Source organism: Haliaeetus leucocephalus, unplaced genomic scaffold, assembly GCF_000737465.1.
Source record: "Haliaeetus leucocephalus isolate CR32 unplaced genomic scaffold, Haliaeetus_leucocephalus-4.0 Scaffold206, whole genome shotgun sequence".
Classification (NCBI taxonomy): Eukaryota; Metazoa; Chordata; class Aves; order Accipitriformes; family Accipitridae; genus Haliaeetus; species Haliaeetus leucocephalus.
Window position 1 is genome coordinate 10,241,259 of NW_010972642.1, and position 18,038 is coordinate 10,259,296.

Here is an 18,038-nt window from a genome sequence, read left to right on the forward strand (position 1 = left end):
GCTATCAAGCCCTGTGTAGAGAACTGGCTAGGGGAGGGACATAGTTGCTCTTAGGAGGGGCAAGAAGTGTTGCCTGCAAACTGCTCAAAAACAAGTGTTTATCAGTTTTGACAATGTTACAGTGATTCCTGGAGTCATGGAAGAAGAGTTGACACTTTTTGCTGGCTATTTAATTGTCTGTTATAGGCGGAAATTTTTTATCGATTAAGAGCTGCCAACCGAAGAGCCTTGATAAGTGCTTTAGAATAATACACTGCAAACTGTGATGCATGAAATTACTGACAAGCCATAGTCTAGGCGCTGTTTTGCAGGGGAGCTGTGGTTCCAGAGAAAATGGGAAATGAATGGATAGCACAGCCAGCATCCATGTGAAACGAGTGCTTTTTGTAGCAGTCGGTCAGGTATTGGCTGTTACTGGACTGTGACTGTCTGTGGAAACTGGATTGCTGGCAAAGAGAAGAAAACCTAAACTGAGTCGGTAGTGCTGAGCATTGGGAACATGTCCTCTCCCTTCCCCTGCTGCTTTCCTTCCATCCCTCCCTCCCCCTGACCCACCAAACAAAAGAGATCATAAAACTTACAGTGGGAGCAACAGATTAAAGGGCAGTTGTTTTCACCTGATTTTTTTTTTAATTTTGCTTAATTGTTAAAGATACCACTAAAGATTGACAGTAGTATTTGGGTTTTGACCTAGAGAATGGGGGTTTAATATAAACTGTGACCACTGGGCAGATGTACAGTGTTAAGCAAGGTGATTTTGTTGTCTGCCTGTGAGGTATGGCTAGGCACGTAGTACCACCCATGCTGAAATTTGGAGAGACTCTGGTTTCTTCATGTCTTCTATCCCATCCTCTGTGGCTGTTGTAGCTGCAGCCCCTGTGATGGGGCTGTCTCACAAGTTGGTTTTGTTTCTTTCCTACAATGGGTCAAGCATATTGCTTCCTAGATTGTTCTGTGCATTTTCTTTTCTGTCTCTGCTGTGTGTTCTCCCGTTCTCTTCTCTAAGCCATGTAGTATATTTCTACTCTTACTCTTTTCTCCTTATCTGCAATATTGCTGTTCTGCTCCTTTCCCTCTCCTCTTTTTCATCTCCTTCTCAATCCTTTTATCAGAGGTGTGGTAAGGCTTGTCTCAAGTCTAAGCTCTGTTTTGATTTTGAAGGAATCATTTTATATAAAGAATAGTTCAGAATTATGAAATATACTACATCAGACTCGTAGGCAAGAATGAATTTTTTTTATGTTCAAATGTGTGTATTTCGCCAAGTTTAAGTTATTTCTGAACATGCAACTCTGATTACAAGTTAGGAAAAAGACAACTAAATTTCAGTGTGAACCAGGTGATACAATTTGGGGCCAGTACAGAACTGTCTTGCCTCATCTGAGACGTGGTTTTGTGCATGTTGCTGGTCCATTGTAACCAAAGTGGTCCCAAGTACTACAGCAGCCTTCTGGTACTTGTTTAGAACTGTTAAAAATGCAGGAAATGGCGGTGGCGGGGAGCAGGGGGGGAGATGCTTACATTTTTGACTAGCAACTGCCTTGTTACTTGAGAGTTGTCTCTGGTTTTTGTTTATTAGTAGTATTGTTTGTGTGCAGGATCAGGCAAATACATCTGAGCTGGCTCCAACTAGAAATACAATGTGAGGAAACTGATGGAGTACAAAGAAATAAGACCACGTTGATCAGTGTGATTTTGGTGCATAGGCAGCGTAGCTAATGTTAAGTTTCTTTGTAGGTGCCATGATAAAGCAGAGCGCTGGATAAAAAGTTTTTCCTAATGTTGGGAAAGGTGTGAACGTGCTTCCTTGAAAGCGTAGCCAGTGAGTGGCGAAGCCTGCTGCTGCTGATCAGTTAGCAGTTGAAGTTGGCATCTTGATTCAGCTGGCCACAGAGCAGGCTTAGAATGTAACTTTTTTTGAAAGCAAACCCGAGTTTATCCCCATAATGCAGAGATATAAATGTCTGAAATACGTATACTTTGTCTTTCCTCAGTGGCATCGTTCAACTGGCAAGTTAAATGTCCTTTGGAGAAGCATCCTGCATAGATGTGACCAGGATAAGTCTGTGTGGGTTTTTTCGTTTTGTTTTGTTCTACGCCGGACAAGGATGTTGAAATAATAAAAGTGCAAGATGGTAAAAGTCTGCCAGAGATTGTCAGTTATTTTGCAGAACAAATTGATGAGGCTTACCCAAACTGTGGGTGGGGAGAATGTAGGGAAAAATTAAGTTTAAAGCTCGTTTGGGTTAAGGATCTAAATGGCTGTGGGGCAGATAGTAACAGAACTGCTAATTAAAGGAGAGGTTTTGGATGGGAGAGGGATGCAAGAGCTCTGACCTCGAGCTGGCTGCTAGAAGTCTGAGAGATTGTTAGATGCTGAAACTTGGTTTTGGTGAAAGGGAGATAGTCTTGAATGGGAAGTGGATGGTAGTGTGGCAGCATAAAAGCAGAGGTTACATTTACCGATGAGATTTCTGAGAGAATGCATAGAGCCAGAAGAGAATACAACCTTGTGGGATCCTTAGATAATTGTGTTGTGGATTAGGATTTTTTTCTTTTCCAAATTACATGATTATATGATTGAAGGTGCAAGCAGAGAGAGAAAAGAAACAGAAGACACTCATACAAATGAATGGAAGGAGACACACAGCTGGTTGTTGGGGAGGGGTAGTAATCCAAGGAGAATGAGGATTAACAACTGATCCAGAGGTATGGGAAGAAGTCATTAAAGATCTCAATAGGGTAACTTCAGTTTAATGTAAGAGGCAGAAGACAGTGAAAAAGTTTAAAATGAACTGAAGAGGAGGAGTTCCAGGCAATGAGCATAAACAGCTTTCTATGAGTGTAAAGATTACAGGAATATGGTATTTGCATATAGGACAAGATTTAAGCATTTTTGGGAATTGCTTCTAGTTGTGTGATTATTTTATTATCATTATTATTACTATTATTATTTATTTTTCTTTGAGAGTTTGGGGGGGGGTATTGTTTTTTGAGCACCTGGGTAAAGTATCTTTTGCATGTCTTTGGGACTGCCAATTTTAAACTGCTAGGCTTGGGATAAGGAAAAAATCCCCATTCTGAGTTGCAAGGACTGTTGCAATTTTTGCCTTCCTCCATAAAAGTTGACAACACAGTTAAAATTATTTATGAATTTCACCTATTAGGTTGCTTGGTTACCATAAACCTTAAAACATTAGTAAGACTTTTTAGACAGGTTTTCTGTGGCACATCAGTTGTGGCTGGTCCCTTGCAGGAAAGTGTTCAGAGACCTTGGGTGGAATAAATATTTTGTGGATGTATCTGGAGTGTATCTCTGTCGCAGTGAAAGAGTACAAGAATGAGGCAGGCATGTGTGATATTTTCCCTGAGTTGTCTTCCAAATTTGTGCTATTTGTCACTCAGGAATTTTATGAGTTTAAGTGTTTTCTATGTGGTAACCCTCCATCCAGTCTCTATTAAACCCACACTATGGATACTAGAAGTTTGTGTCTTGTGGTAAGGAATTCCATGGGCATGATTGTTTGTGGTGTGAGTAATCATATTCCATGTTGGTCTTTAAATCTGCTACATGCTAGCTCTCTATACTTTATATTGGAGTAAATAAAGGCTTCTGACAAAAGGCATTTAATACAAGGCCTGGTACAACAACAAATGGCTAAAACTAGTCATAACTTAGGAAAAATATTAGGAAGTTTCTGATGTTGTAGTGAAGTCTGGTAGGAAAGAAGAGAATGGAGTGGAGGGGCTTCTAACTCAAGTACTTTTATGAACAAGATCATATAACTTGCTTATATTTGCAGCCCTGAATGATTTTGATTACCCAAGAAATCTCTTCCAGCCAAGTACTTACAGTGTGGAAAGAAACAGTCTGAAAGCAAATGAGCAGCCCTGAATGCTGGTATGCTTGAACATGGAAAGTCAGAAAAAACTGGTGTTTAGGTGTTAGAAATGATGGGCGGTTGAAAGCCGTCAGGTGGTGACGGTTCTTGCTCTTAATCTGTATGTAACCTGTTGCTGTCTGCCACACACTGCTAGCTTCCAGAGGAGATGTTTGCTTCGTGTCCTCTGACCATCTTGTTGGAGTGGCTGTAAGGGTGGTAAGGAGTCTCTGCTGCCCTGGTCAATGAGTTTATAGGGATCCTTTCTCACAGCTCCAGCATGTGTTCTCTTTCTGTGAGCATGAACAAGGAGTGGATTGGGTAGTTTTGAATTTCATTTCCATCCATAGTGGTCTGAGTAGTGACAGTGGAAATAGGAGAAAAGGGAAAAAAAAAAAAAGAGGAGCAGATGCTGTTCCTGCTTTGGGAAAGCTTAGCAGCCTCCAAGTACTTCAGCTGTCTGCAGATTCTGGGTGGGATCAAATCATTGTGTGTTTTCACCCACCGTGAGGGCTAAAAGCTTCCTATGGCAGCTTCTAAACCAAAAGTAATACTTTGGTAAAAAAAAAAAGTTTCCTTTTCTTCTGTGTTCAACTATAGAAGATTGTGTGTGGTTTTGGTGGTTCTTTGTTTTGCTTTTTCTAAGTTTAAGAGTAATTAGAGGTGATTTGTGTAAAAATTCAACATAAATTTGGGCCATGAAAGTTATTTTCCACTTTATTATGTGTTGATATGCTTCATATAAGTGTCATAGATATATGTATTAGAAAGTTCATGAAAGTTCTCAAAATGCAAATGTGAGACTGCACTTTTCAAAGGGAGAATTTGTATTTTTAAGACGTACAGAAACTGAACAGGATTGTGAATGCTGTGCATGGGGACAAGTCTTACTTCAGGTTTCTGACTCTTGTCACACCTTGATTAATTAGTACATCTGTCTTAATTAGACAAGCAATCATGTGGTCTTCTCTGCAGTCATGAAGGCTGGAAGAATCAGATATTTTTACCCTACCTAAATTCTTAGCATAAATTAATTCATCATGCATGCACAACTGGGCTCCTTCAGATGTTCTGGTTTTAAATCCATTACTTGATACATTTCTTTTGACTTAAGATTTGCATCTTTCTGGAATTTATGCTGTGAGTTTGTGCCTGAAGCCTACCAGTAAGCACTGGATTTCTACAAGCATTCAAGCTGTCCTACCCGTTTCAGCTGTCAACTATAAGGAAAATTCAGAGAAGGGATGTTCGGGTCGCTGAATAAGCTAGTTTCTTGCTTCTAATTACACATCTGGTTTAACATGATTAGGTTTTTCTAATCAAAAACGATTAAAAATTCTCATGTCATATCAAACATGCAGCAGAAATGGAGTTTATTTGTAGCCTGTGCCAATGGATGTTTGGTGAATGTATCTGAATGTTTTGGAATTTTATGCATCATATGAACAGACTGGTAGAATGAAGTAAGCAGTAGCTTACTTTCAAGTAAGCTTTACCTGATACATTTATGGGGTTTTTGTTTGGTTGTTTGTTTTTTTTTAATTCTTAGAACATCAGGGAGAACTGTTGGCCTACCTGCCCTATTGCTGAAAGGGAAAATCAAATTAGAGACTGAATTACCAGTTTTCATTGGGAAGAAGTTTAACCGTGGAAGATCTCTGTTAGTCTGTCAATAAGCAAACAAAATTTTATTACATTCCAGGAGCTGTACAATGAAATAGACTTTACAGCTGCCATGAGTAAGTCCTTCATGTCTAGGAAAGCCTGAAGAATGTGTCTTTGGGAGGTGTTTAGTGAAGCAAGGTGAACAGCAGTGCTACAGCAGACTGTACCGGGGTCTTGCTTGAGTGGAGTTAATTTTCTTCACAGCAGCTCATATGGTGCTATGTTTTAGACTGATGACCAAAACAGCGCTGATAACACAGCAGTGTGTTAGCTGTTGCTGAGCAGTGCTTGCACAGGGTCAAGCCTTCCCTGTTCCCACTGCTTCTCCCAGAGAGTAGGCTGAGGAGGGGGCACAGCGGGGACAGCTGACCCCAACTGACCAAAGGCATATTCCGTGCCATATAACATCATCCTCTGCAATAAGATTGAGGGGAGTTTTTCCAAAGTTGCTATTGCTCAGGGACTGGCTGGGCATCAGTCTGCTGGTGCTGAGTGATTTTTCTGCATCACTAGGAAAATTTCTTCCCTTCTTTTTTTCCTTCACTTTTTAAATTGTCTTTATCTCAACCCAGGAGTTTTCTTGCTTTTGTCCTTCTAATTCTCTTCCCCCATCCCACTGAGGGGGGAGTGAGCAAGCAGCTGGGTGGTGCTTAGCTGCCTGCCGGGATTAACCCACCACACAGGCTAAACTCAGCGCTGGATAAATTCAAAGTAGTATGTGTTGAAAAGAGAATAATTTAATCTACTTCAGTTTTATTGACACACAGTCTTAGATTGCAAAGTCAAACTATTGAAAACTTGCCATTATAAAATCGATGGCTTGTCATCTGGAATACCTTGTGCAAATGGATCACTGCTTTTTAAGAATATTCAGGTAAGGAGAGCTTAGTGATTTCTTAAGAGATAGAAAGTCTGCAGAAAGTAATGAATGACAGAGAAGAATATTGTTTGGAGTGTTTCCTTTACCTCATGATGTGCTAGGCAGCCACTTGATGAAATGGAATGCGAGTCACAAATTTGAAAATAATTGGAAGAGATGTTTTAATTCCCTGTCTAGTAAGTCATACTTAAATTCGTGGCTTCTTGTGTTGTTTAAGTAAACTAGCCAACCAAAGCTTTAAGGTGTGTAGAGAATGTGTATACTACCTGGAGATGACAGTGCCCATTTGTTTTTAGGATCAGTTGCAACAGTTTAGAGAGCGATGTGAATTCTAGCCCTTCTGTGGTACAGTTTCTTGCCCCCCTGCCTTTAAAGCATTTGGACTGTGATCATCTGAGACAGGATACTGTGCAACTGGTCTCTGGGTCTGACCTATTAGAAAGAGGTATTTAAACTGTTTTGTAACCTAAATTTCTAATGCATTTGGGTTTTGGTTTGGAGAGCAGCCAGCTGACTTTTTTGTCACTTGAACAGAAACCTCAAGGTCCTGGGTTTTGATTCCTATATAGTGGCTACAGATATTTTTCTAGATGAGCATTTCTCTCGCGTCTGAAGTCTAAAGCCGTATTTTCCAAACTTTTTTTGTTAGTGGGTCACTATCAATCTTCACAACTTCTGGCACTGGTATTCACCCTAACTAAAATTTTAAGATAGTGATCCTGCTGTCTACTATCACCTTACAAATGATCAGTGCTCTTCTGAACACAGTTTGGGAGCTGTCCCTCCAAAGCTTGAAAAATGGTAGGGTGGAAGCTGCTGTTGACTAGGCACAGCAGGTTTGATCCAGTGTGGTTTAGGGATGGTATACTCGTAAGCTAATATTTCTGTATTGACATAAATCAGTCCATTGTGTTCTACAAATGAGTACCCCTTAATTGCATTGGAGGTGCGAGTGGGTGCTGGTAACTGATGTCTTTGCAAGTTAAATGGGATACATTTGATGGAATGGTAACAGCTTTGTAAAATGGGTAAATTCTGTTCAGCTTCCCTTGGAAACAAGATTTAATGCAATGGAGTTGTCTCCCATTTGTCTTACTAATGTGGTCCATTAAGAATGTATATTATTAAATGCTGCTTTCTTCTAGAAGTCGGTCAGAGTTTCATGCCCTGAAATCCAGAACAACAGTGTCTGAAAGGCATGTTCTTCATTTTATACAGGATGTGATGTTCAGTATCATCTTATGTCCTTTTTGCCATGGAGGGGTTTAATTTTATCTGTAAGTGCTGTAACAAGTGGCTGACTGATTTGGGTAAACATTTGTCCTTCATACCTAAAATAAGAAACTAAATGTGGATCTCATGTTTCAGTTTTTACCATAAAGCCTAACATGTTGGAAGGCAAAACTAGTTATCTGGCAGAAAGATAGCTTAGCTTATTTTCCTCCCAACACATTGAATTCTGTGAGCATGTTGCTGGCATTTTTAGTCATGTAGGTACCGGGGGAAAAAAAGTGTGATCTTTCAAGCTGTATGTGTTGAGGTAAGTAAATCAGTACTTTGAAGTGAAATTTCAAAATCCATACTACTTGGAATATTCTCACTGTTGTACTCAGTACTCTTTCACTGTTTAGAATTTTTCTGAAGCTCTAAGGTATGTTGCACATACCTTACATGCATACATAACACTTGGCTAAAGTGAGCTGAAATACAGTGCTAGGCTGAGGAAAAAATGGAACCAGCTGACTAGTTTTGAGAACTATAAGACTAGATATTCGGAGTTGTCCAGCCTCTCCACTTTCAGAGAATACCTTTACATTGATTTTTTGAAGGGCTTCTCAGTCTCTTCATTGCTGTAAAATACTGGAAACTGAACTGGTGTAAGGAAGCATTTTTAACTTACCGAGACTATGCCAGTTTCTACTCTGATGTTAGAAAAGTGATGTAAGAGTTATTTAGGGATGTAGCCCTGAATTTCTTACTGAATCAGGAATGACCTGATTTACAGAAATAAATGATTTATTATGCATTGCTTAAATGCTTGTGGCTGCAGTACTAAATATATATCAGCAATGTTGTTATGAATACTTACTGTCCATAGAAATAGTTTACATGAATAAAAGAAATGAGGAAATTAAGTGCTATAGTTCTGTTTAATTTGTCTAGGTAGTAAGACTGAGAATTTTTGGAATCTGGAATAATTTTCATTCATTTCCTTGGAACTTCACATTTGCAAAGTTGAACATGTGTTTTGGTGTCTTCCTGAATCACTACTTGCCCGATTGAAGATGCACAAGTATATTACTTTCTCTGGTATGTTATTAAGCTACACACTGGACACATCTTGCAGTCTGTATTGGCAGCTTCTGTACTATCCCTTAGTATTGTATAGCCCATACTATTTCATGCTTTTTGCTTTTGAAAATTGAATCAACTTTCAAATTCTTATAAAAACATAAACCTTTTCTGATCTACAAATCTTTTAAAAAGAAAACCGTTAGCAATTAGAATTTGGAAACAGATCTCCTAAGTCAGTAGCATGAATTCCTAGGTGGTAACTGTTACAAAACATATTTAGATTCTCTCTTAGTTACAAAACAAAGGGATCAAAAGATAATGGATGGACGTGGACAAAAACGGCTTTGAAATAATGTTAAGCATTCTTTGTTTCAATAAAATGCAAACTTTGTTCGGTTTACTGGATTAGCCATACGAGTGCATGTTTTGGAGTAGATCAGAAATTTTCTCATGGGGAACCGATTTTGTCAAAAAACGCTGATGTGATTCAGTTAAAATGCTCTGTGGGAATCGTGTCAAAACTCTTGATGGAATTGATAAACCCACTGGGGTGCCTGCCTGCCTGCTGGGCTGGAGCTGCCGGCTCCAGGCAGGCAGCCCGGGCGCTCGGTGGGTCGGGGGGCTGCGCCACGCCGGGGCTCCTGCTCCCTGTGTTCCCAGGCTGCGGGGGCCGCACGCCTTCCCTCTGGCTGGGGGTGAGTACAAAGCTGTTCTGAAACTTCTGCTTCAGGGAGCCTGTCTGTTAGCCGGAAAAAAATAATTTGTTTTGTTTTTTTTTTCTTGAGATGGAGTCTCTCTCCAAATCACTTTCTTGGAGCGGGATTTTTCTTTAATTTTGCCACAATTTGGGTGTGAGAAGGGGATGGTGGGGGGAAGAGAGGCTTTAGAGGGAATGCTTTGCAGGGTGAGATTTCTGCTTTACAGCAGGCGCTGGTAGGGACTGAAGGAGGGGGCTGAAGGGCTACATGCACAGATGGTGATAGAGCATACTGTACCAGTCTGGGAAAATGATTAATCAATACTACAGGGATTTATTCTAGTATTTAGTTCTTTTAATTTAGCCTTCTGTTTCTCTGCTCAGGAGTTCTGTAAGAGAATGTTCTAAATGTGATGCTGATTCAGGATCCTGGTGATTTTTGAAAGTAATCAAAACAGTTCCCTAACTGCTTTTTAGCTGGATCTTCTTGCAAATGGCAGTGAAGAGAACAAATGTTCTATCCATGTTTCTAATTGCAAGTTGCATAAACATGGCTAGGATTTTGATGAAGGGGACTTGTGGAAGTAATACTGAGGAATAGCGAATCATAAGTGAGCAAGATGCTTAATGCACATTTTTCATAGTCCTATTGCACTTGAGTTGCTGTGGGCAACCTTCATTCTGATACTTCCCAAGTTTAGAGAGCTTGCCTTTCTGACTTTATTGATCTCTTAAAAGGAAGCCTGTAACTTCATAAATCTTTGTTTTCAGCAAAATTAACAAGAAAAAAAAATTACCTGAAGTGGCATTATTTACACCAGTGTAATTAATTAATTGAGTTGAAGCTTTTAGGTTCCTGATGCAGATCTTTGCTTCATGAGGTGCTGGAGATTGTTATTGCCCTTTATGGGAGATCAGTGCTGGAGGAAGAAAATGTCTTGCAGTGAGCAAAAGGCTCCTTCCCTTTTTCTCTTCATCTCTTCTTTAATGTTGGTCACCTTTTCACTGCTTGGCTTTCCCTCCTTGTCCTGTTCCGTTCCTTCACCCAGGTCTAGGCTCTACTACCCTGGTTTCTTTTAATACTTACCGCCTTGAAGTTTTCTGCCTACGCTACAACCTCTGCCCCTCTGTGCTCAGTTCTAGTGCTTCTGTTAGGCACTCCCTTCCCCCTTGTGCTCCTTGTCCAAAACGACCTGTCTTTTCTCCTAATCACAGCACGGAAGTTTCCTGATCGGGATGTGCCTCCATTGCCTTCCCAGCTGTTTCAGCCAGTTCTTCCCTACGTGGTAGTTCATCGTATCTTTGTTTCCTGCCCTGTGCCTCATTTAGCTCTTCGGTCCATCTTTCCTCTGTCCTGCTTGGTTGTTTCCCACCAACCTGCTGATGGCATGCCCTCTGCCAGTATACACGTGCTTTCCCTGGTCAGTTCTTAAATTTGTCCTGCCCCTCTCTTCCCATTTCTCCATCATGCCCAACCACTTTCCTGGCTCTCTTTGTTCCCCTTTTTCCCGCCACGGTCTGTCTGTCACCCTCTCAGTACTTGAATTTCTTCTTCCTTTGTGGATATCAGTGGTGAAGTAACTGAGGTTGCTGGAAGGGTAGACCTGAAGTGTCTGGGGGGGCTTTACCTCAATGCAGTGTGAGCTGTACGTAGAGGAAGAATAGCCTTGAGCCAAAGAACACTTGCTTGCCTCCATTGAAATGGCTCATGATTGGACCTGATGTGTGTGGGAGGTTGGAGTACAGGTCTGAAATCCTCAGAGATTTTAGTCAAATTCTTAAAAATATTTACTCTGTATTTGTAAATGCATGTATGTTGGAGGCAGGGAGGACTTGTCACCCAGCACTGAGAGGACAGACAGGTTTTTTTAGGGATCCTTGGCAGAATGATGATGGTACTAAATCGTAGTTACAACTAAAGCTTTATTTTCTTAACAGGATATTATGATTATTGTAGCATAGAACTTATGATTAGAATGGCACAGGATTTCTACAAGCAGAATCAATATTCTACAATTTATAAGTAGTGCAATACAGAACTTGTATTACCACTTACAATTTCTAATCACCTGGACCCTCTGCAGATCAGGTCAAATCTTTAATACATGGTTTGATGTATCAACATAACAATCGTAATCTAGACTTGAAATTCGTATGGAAGAATACGAGTCATTCCCTCAATCCTCGGAGGAAGCAGAGGACGGCAGAGGCATCCCTGGCCATGGCAGCGGGTCCCGGGTCTCCCTGTCCAGCAGCAGCTCCGGTCCAAGTTCCCCCCTTAGGACCGGGAACTGCTCGGTTTTACAGACAGTGCTCTGGGTGCTGTTATGCCTCCCTGTTCTGTGGTGGGGCCATCACCACCGCCTGGTAGCCCCAGGCGCCTGGGACCTTCAAGGCCAGCAAGGGAGGGAGTGATCGGCCTGGCGCCCAGGAACCTTGAGGCTGGTATGGAGGGGAAGAAGAAATCCGTTTGGTTTGTCTCTTGGTTCACAGGACCTTCAGGGCCTGATAATGAGGAGAAAGAGAGCGAATTGTGACCTGCTCGGTCACAGAGAATGGCTGCTTGCTTCCTAAAATGGTGCTAGTTATGCTAACCACATTGCCGGGATCAGGAGCAGGGGGTACCGGTCACAGAACGACCCTTTGAACAGTTGGTTTCAGTGTGAACAATGAGTTTGGTAGCGACTTAAGCAACAGAGGGCTGAGTTTTACAGTGGAAAGTTGTTGACTATATTGATGATAATAGGTGCTCCCAGGCTCCCTCTTGATAGCAGTGACAGGCATTAGTAGCAATTAGGGTTGTTTTATGCTGGAGGAATGACCTACAAGTGATTGAAAGCCGGAGCGTTAGCTGCTAGGATGGGAAGAAGTTACTTAGATTAATAAAAAGATGCATTAAGAAGTAATGGAATGCGTAAAACAAAGTCACTTAAGGCAGAATATCAAGATTGTAAAGCAGTATGCTATAGGATGTTTTTCCCAAGGAATTAGTGGAAATTCTTTTTCAAATGTTTGTGTATTGACCAGATGAAATGCACAAATACCCTTTAAGAAGCACTTTCATGTTAATGGAGGATCGTGAAGCAAAATACTCCTTTAATTTGTCTCTTCTAAGAGAGCATGTTTGAATTCTAGAAACGCAATATATAGCGTAACCTCAAGTGGTGTTCACAAAGCCACTTGAAATAGGCTGCTACTTTTCACTGCCATCCTTAAGTAGGGCATAGGGCCCCTAAATACCCATGGAAATCTAAGTGCAAGGAGCAAAAACTAGGCTCTGATCCAAAGCCAGCTGAAGCTGATTAAGAGACTGCTTTTGGTGACCGAGGGCTCTGGCTTAGGCCACTAGCAAGCTAGAATTGAGTCTCAGGTGTTCAGACAGACTTTTTTGGTTAGTTAAGTCTGTGGGTTTTTCTTTTGATTCACATTTGAGGTGCTGTCTGCGATTATAGGAGGTGTCCCAGTATGTATACCACCTAAAGTGTTACATATTTTCACTATTGAGTTTTAGAAATAGTAAATGGGTAATACTCAACACCTTAACTACACTTAATCACCAGGTTATGTATTGTTCTGTTTTTATGACTTGACACTATACACTGTTAAATCACAGGTATACCTAGTGATGATATACTTAGTCCTTTAAGGTATGCATACAGCTAGAATAGAGTATAGGCAAGGAAAATATCTCTACTTTGCATAGTTTGCAGGTTTTTGTTTGGCTAGTTTTAGTGTGCTTCTCCATTCTTCCCCTCCTGTTAGATACTTAAACTTTTCAAATAAGGAAATGGAAGAGAGGATTATGTTTTTCAGATAAGAAGTGTCTGTAGAGTTGCAAATATAGGTTAAAGTGAGAGGTGATGGTCTGCCTGACTCAGATGATTGTTTTATTTTACTTGTTTGCATGCTTATCTTCTATTTTGGAAATAGAAAATAAAATGTTTACATTTTATCATAATGTTTTTTTGAGTGCAGTCCAAGTTAGTACTTACATTTTATTTCCACTTGGCATGTTGCCCCACTTAGTTTTACAGCTTGGCCTGAACTTTTTATACATGTATGTGGTTATTAGTTATCTGTGTGCTGTGTCTCCACTTTCTTCAAGTTGAGAAGAGTTGGAAAGTCACTTCTGGAGTTGGGACAAGATTTCATTCCAAACATTAATAGAAATGAGAGCTTGTTCTCTCTTCTAGCTGAGCTAGATTGCTTATATACTATTCACCAATAAGATTTTCCACAGTACAAAAAATTTTTTTAAAAACTCTTGTCTAGCATTCTGTAAAGCATCATGAAAAGTGGGTTTTAGCACTTGAGGGTCAAAATGTTTGCATTGGTTTAGGGAGGATAAATTGGAACTTGTTTTAATTAATTTCTTTTATGTTTGACCTTTAGGTTCCAGCAAGATGTGGAGTGACAGTCCGAGACAGCCTAAAGAAGGCTCTGATGATGAGAGGTCTTATTCCAGAATGCTGTGCTGTTTACAGAATACAAGATGGGTATGGTTTGTGTGTGATTGTTTTTGCTCTTAGAATCTTTTCTTGGAGTTACCCAGTATGGCCAATTCTGTCCAACATTGTGGAAGTTGTTTCCAAAGTTCAGAATGATGTGATACTTTGCACTAAAACAATTTGCGCCTTGAAGACAAGTCTAAAAAGAATGGTAAACTCCTAGAAAAAGAATTAATCACTTCAAGAACAGGTATAGTACGGAGTAGTATGCTGTATAGACTGCTGGCAAAACACTCATTAATCAAACTCATGCTAATCGAACAAGTATTAAATAGGTTTTGTTAACTTTTTTGGTTTTATTTGACTTGGTTATAGTGCATTCTTAACTGAATATAGGGTTCCAGGGGGGGGAAGAGTTTCCAGCCCTAAAAAGTTTGTAGGTTATCTTACTGCACAAAATTAGCCATCTCTTTGGAACTCTTGTGGAACAGGTGCTTTCACAAGTGCTTCATTTGATCAGAAAGGTACCTGTCACCTTGGAACCAAGGAATCAGTCACTATTGGAGCTGATTGCAAAAGTGCATTTTGTTCACGTAGTTTGTCCAGGGAAGGTGTGCTTTCCTTGGTATGTGCTGAGCTTAATGTCTTGCCTTTAAAGTTTCCTGCAGTTAGAGACTGGGTAGCAAACCCCCACAGTGCAACTTTCTACCTGATCTCACATCTTCAGCAGGAGACCTGCAAGGGCTTGTGCACCGGTGCTAACGAAAGGCTTATTTACACTTTAGAGAGAAGAAGCCAATTGGCTGGGACACTGACATTTCCTGGCTCACAGGAGAGGAGTTGCATGTGGAGGTCTTGGAGAATGTGCCACTCACGACACACAATTTTGTATGTACTGTTTTTTGTGTGTACTGGTTGAGTAGGGTTAAATCAACTTTGTACTTTCAAATTCATATTACAACTTTGAATAATATTTTGTATCTGTGGGATGTGGTGGGGGTTGCCAAAGAAGTTTTTAATCACAATAGCTTAAGTGAATTAGATAAGTAATCGAAGTAAGTCATGTTGGAGTACTTGATCACCCTTAAAACTTTCATGTCTGGATGGAATACACCCTCTAAAATCTATAAATGTAGGGGGTTTAAATCAGCACTGCATTGCAGAGCTGTAATAATAATCTACTATTTTTGTATTGCTGTATCTATAAAATGTATTCTGGGCCTCCCTGCTGGCTCTGCAGCAGCAATTAACTAATGAACTAACTATTCCCAGAGCGGTGCTGACATCATCAGTGATGCTAGTGCACAAATATGTTTTGACCTGATAAGGCACCAAGTAAATGGAAGCTGCTAAACATAATTCATCTAAACATTTCCAGCTACATACCAAATCCTGGAAATAATGTTTGTCACATTGAGAAGAAAGACCTTTTATTTAGATAAAAAAAACAAAATTCTATTTGCAAGCTATTTAAACTATTTTACTTAAGCTGGTTTGGCTATGGCTAGTTAGCTGAAAGTCTAGTAGGTTTAACGTTTTTTTATATCCTTCTGAAATTTTTATTATTACCTGTAGTAATACAACTAGAATGTTTTTATGCCAAGTATTGCTGAATTTGAAAATGAAACTAAATCTCTTCCCCCCGCCCCCCCCCCATAATAGGGATAATTTATGCTCACCCATTTGCAATTTTAAATGTTTCTGAGTTTCAGTAGTCAAAATTACAACTATATATGTAACCATATAGAAAAGCCATATATAAAAGCCATGTGAGTATTTCCAGTCCTGTGAGTGTTGAATAGAAATGTCACTTGGCTCCTGGAAAAATTAGAAGATGAGATAATCTTTCAGCAGCTTTTGTTTTTATAGGCTGTATCCAATTAAATTCTGAATGTTTGTCTCTAGCATGATAATAGTGCGCTGTTTTGCTTCAGATTTGTTGCTGTTTTTCTTACTGCTAGTGAAGTGAAGCATTCATTCCGATAAATAGTTGAAAGAAAATTTTAAAGCATGAAGACTATTTCAAAAAGGAGTCAATCTTTTATGTTAAATCTGTTTGCTATATAAAAAGGTAGCTCCAGCATCAAAAAAGAGGCTTGTACGTGTATTTGAGGGAGATAAAAGCAAATAGCCTATTCTTAGGCTTACAGAAGGTCTCTAATTATGATTATTTTTGACAATGTAGGTACGAAAAACATTCTTCACGTTAGCATTCTGCGACTTTTGTCGAAAGCTGCTTTTCCAGGGATTCCGGTGCCAGACATGTGGCTACAAATTTCACCAGCGTTGTAGTACAGAAGTGCCACTGATGTGTGTTAATTATGACCAACTTGAGTAAGTAATCACAACTGGTTTTAAGGTTGAGCCTTTTATTAAGCTTACAACTGTCAGTGATTTCTTATGTTAAATCTGTAATTCAGGAAGTCAGAGGAGGTGCCTGAAAAAGATACAGGAGTTGAACTGTTCTTGTGAGACTGCATAATTCATATTCTTTCTGTGCTAACTCAGACAACCAGTTCATATTTTTTTGCTGGACTATGAAATGCTTTCTTTGAAGCATGAATGGGGTGGCTGAGCACTTGACTGTATCAGACAGACTTCTCATTGTTCACAGTTGTTATTCTTAATCAAAACTGGTTCTTTATTATGTGATGGCTAGGGCCCTGTTTAAATGTTTAGATGTGAGTTTAGATGCGGGTTTGTTCTCTTCACCCTGGAAAAAAATGTTAAGAGACCCTAGTTTAATATGATGAAATTGCAGTTGGTTTTACAGTGATTGAAGATAAATCCATTAGTAAGAAACATAAGAGAGTGTCCCAAACAGTCACGTGCTCTTGAATTTAATTATTGATCTATTTGTGTAAGTCTTTGAAGTAGGTTAAGGATCTGGTGTAAACTGGCTCTGTGTTCTATTTGATCGGTTTCAGCAGAGGCTATTAAGTCTTTTAAATAGACTTTCATGTAAGGAATCACTTAAAATGATAGCTTTTCCCCCAAGAATAAATTTAATTTCTGTTTATGTCAGTATTTGTAACTGTTTCCTTGGGCATCTCTAGAGTTTGTGCTCAGGGCTTATGGACAACAGTTCTATCCATTTGGCATTTGGTTTTTGGCATTGCATGGGTGCAAACATTAAAATAAGTTTGTGTACTCAACATATAGGTATGAGTTGTGCATTCTTGAGGAACCAGATGTTTGCAATTTCAACTAAGAGATTAAAAAATTACTTTCTGCAAAAGTATGTTTAAGGCATGATCTTTTGATCCTTTAAGTAATATTTTTAACAGATCTTGTAGATTAATGTTCATGTAGTCTATTTAAAATTTAGAATTTGATCAGTGAGGGGTTGTTTTTGGTTTGTTGGTGGGGGTTTTTTCAATCTTTGAGTGTTATATTGTGAAGCTTCTGGGTTTTGCACAAGTTAGGTTTTTGTTTTGTTTTGTTCTTGTCTCACAGTTTGCTGTTTGTCTCCAAGTTCTTTGAACATCACCCCATATCACAGGAGGAGGCCTCCTTAGGAGACACCGCCCCAGCATCTGGATCGTACCCCTCAGTGCCCCCCTCAGATTCTGTTGGGTATGACCTTATTCCTGCTGTTTAATAACATAACATTTCAGTACTATATGCTTAGAAACACTCAAAATACTGCTTTGCAACTCTCTCTACGTTTTTGTAATCTGGCTTGTCGTGCAAATATATCCACCTATGCTTAACTTCAAAGAAGTGAATGTTTTCATTAACACGAATGATATAAATCAGTAGTAACCTAAGTTAAACATGTGCATAAGTGTCTGTAGAATTGGGGCCTTACCTGTTAAACTGATTTCTTCTGCATTGTAGCTGAGACCTGGTCTAAACTGGAAAGATTTTATACTTAAAATTAATACAAACCAAAACTATATCCTCACAAATTCTTTTAGTTTGTGTTATCAAACTACAGTTTATTTGCCTTGAAGTGACATACCTCTGTTTCGGAATAAGCCACGCCACCATAAGATTGGTGTGAACAGATGCCAATTCCAGGTTCCTAATACTGCTTTAGTAGCTTTTCCACATACCCATTGCTTTAGTGTCCTCCAGACCAGCCATCTTCCTCCTATTTAGATGTTGGGATATACTCATAGCATCCATTTGCTGCAGATCCAGGTTTTGTAAAATTAGACTTCTAAAAG

At 39.6% G+C, this 18,038-nt stretch overlaps 1 protein-coding gene across 2 annotated transcripts in view; it reads left to right on the plus strand.

Annotated features, from left to right (window-relative positions):
* Positions 1–18,038, plus strand: part of BRAF (B-Raf proto-oncogene, serine/threonine kinase) — a 68,422-nt gene that overhangs the window by 12,457 nt on the left and 37,927 nt on the right. For both annotated transcript variants that reach the window (XM_010566260.1, XM_010566259.1), the window contains 4 exons: positions 13,811–13,914; positions 14,652–14,754; positions 16,052–16,200; positions 17,323–17,442. In XM_010566260.1, the coding sequence (XP_010564562.1) occupies positions 13,811–13,914; positions 14,652–14,754; positions 16,052–16,200; positions 17,323–17,442 (476 nt within the window). The remainder of the gene's footprint in view (positions 1–13,810; positions 13,915–14,651; positions 14,755–16,051; positions 16,201–17,322; positions 17,443–18,038) is intronic.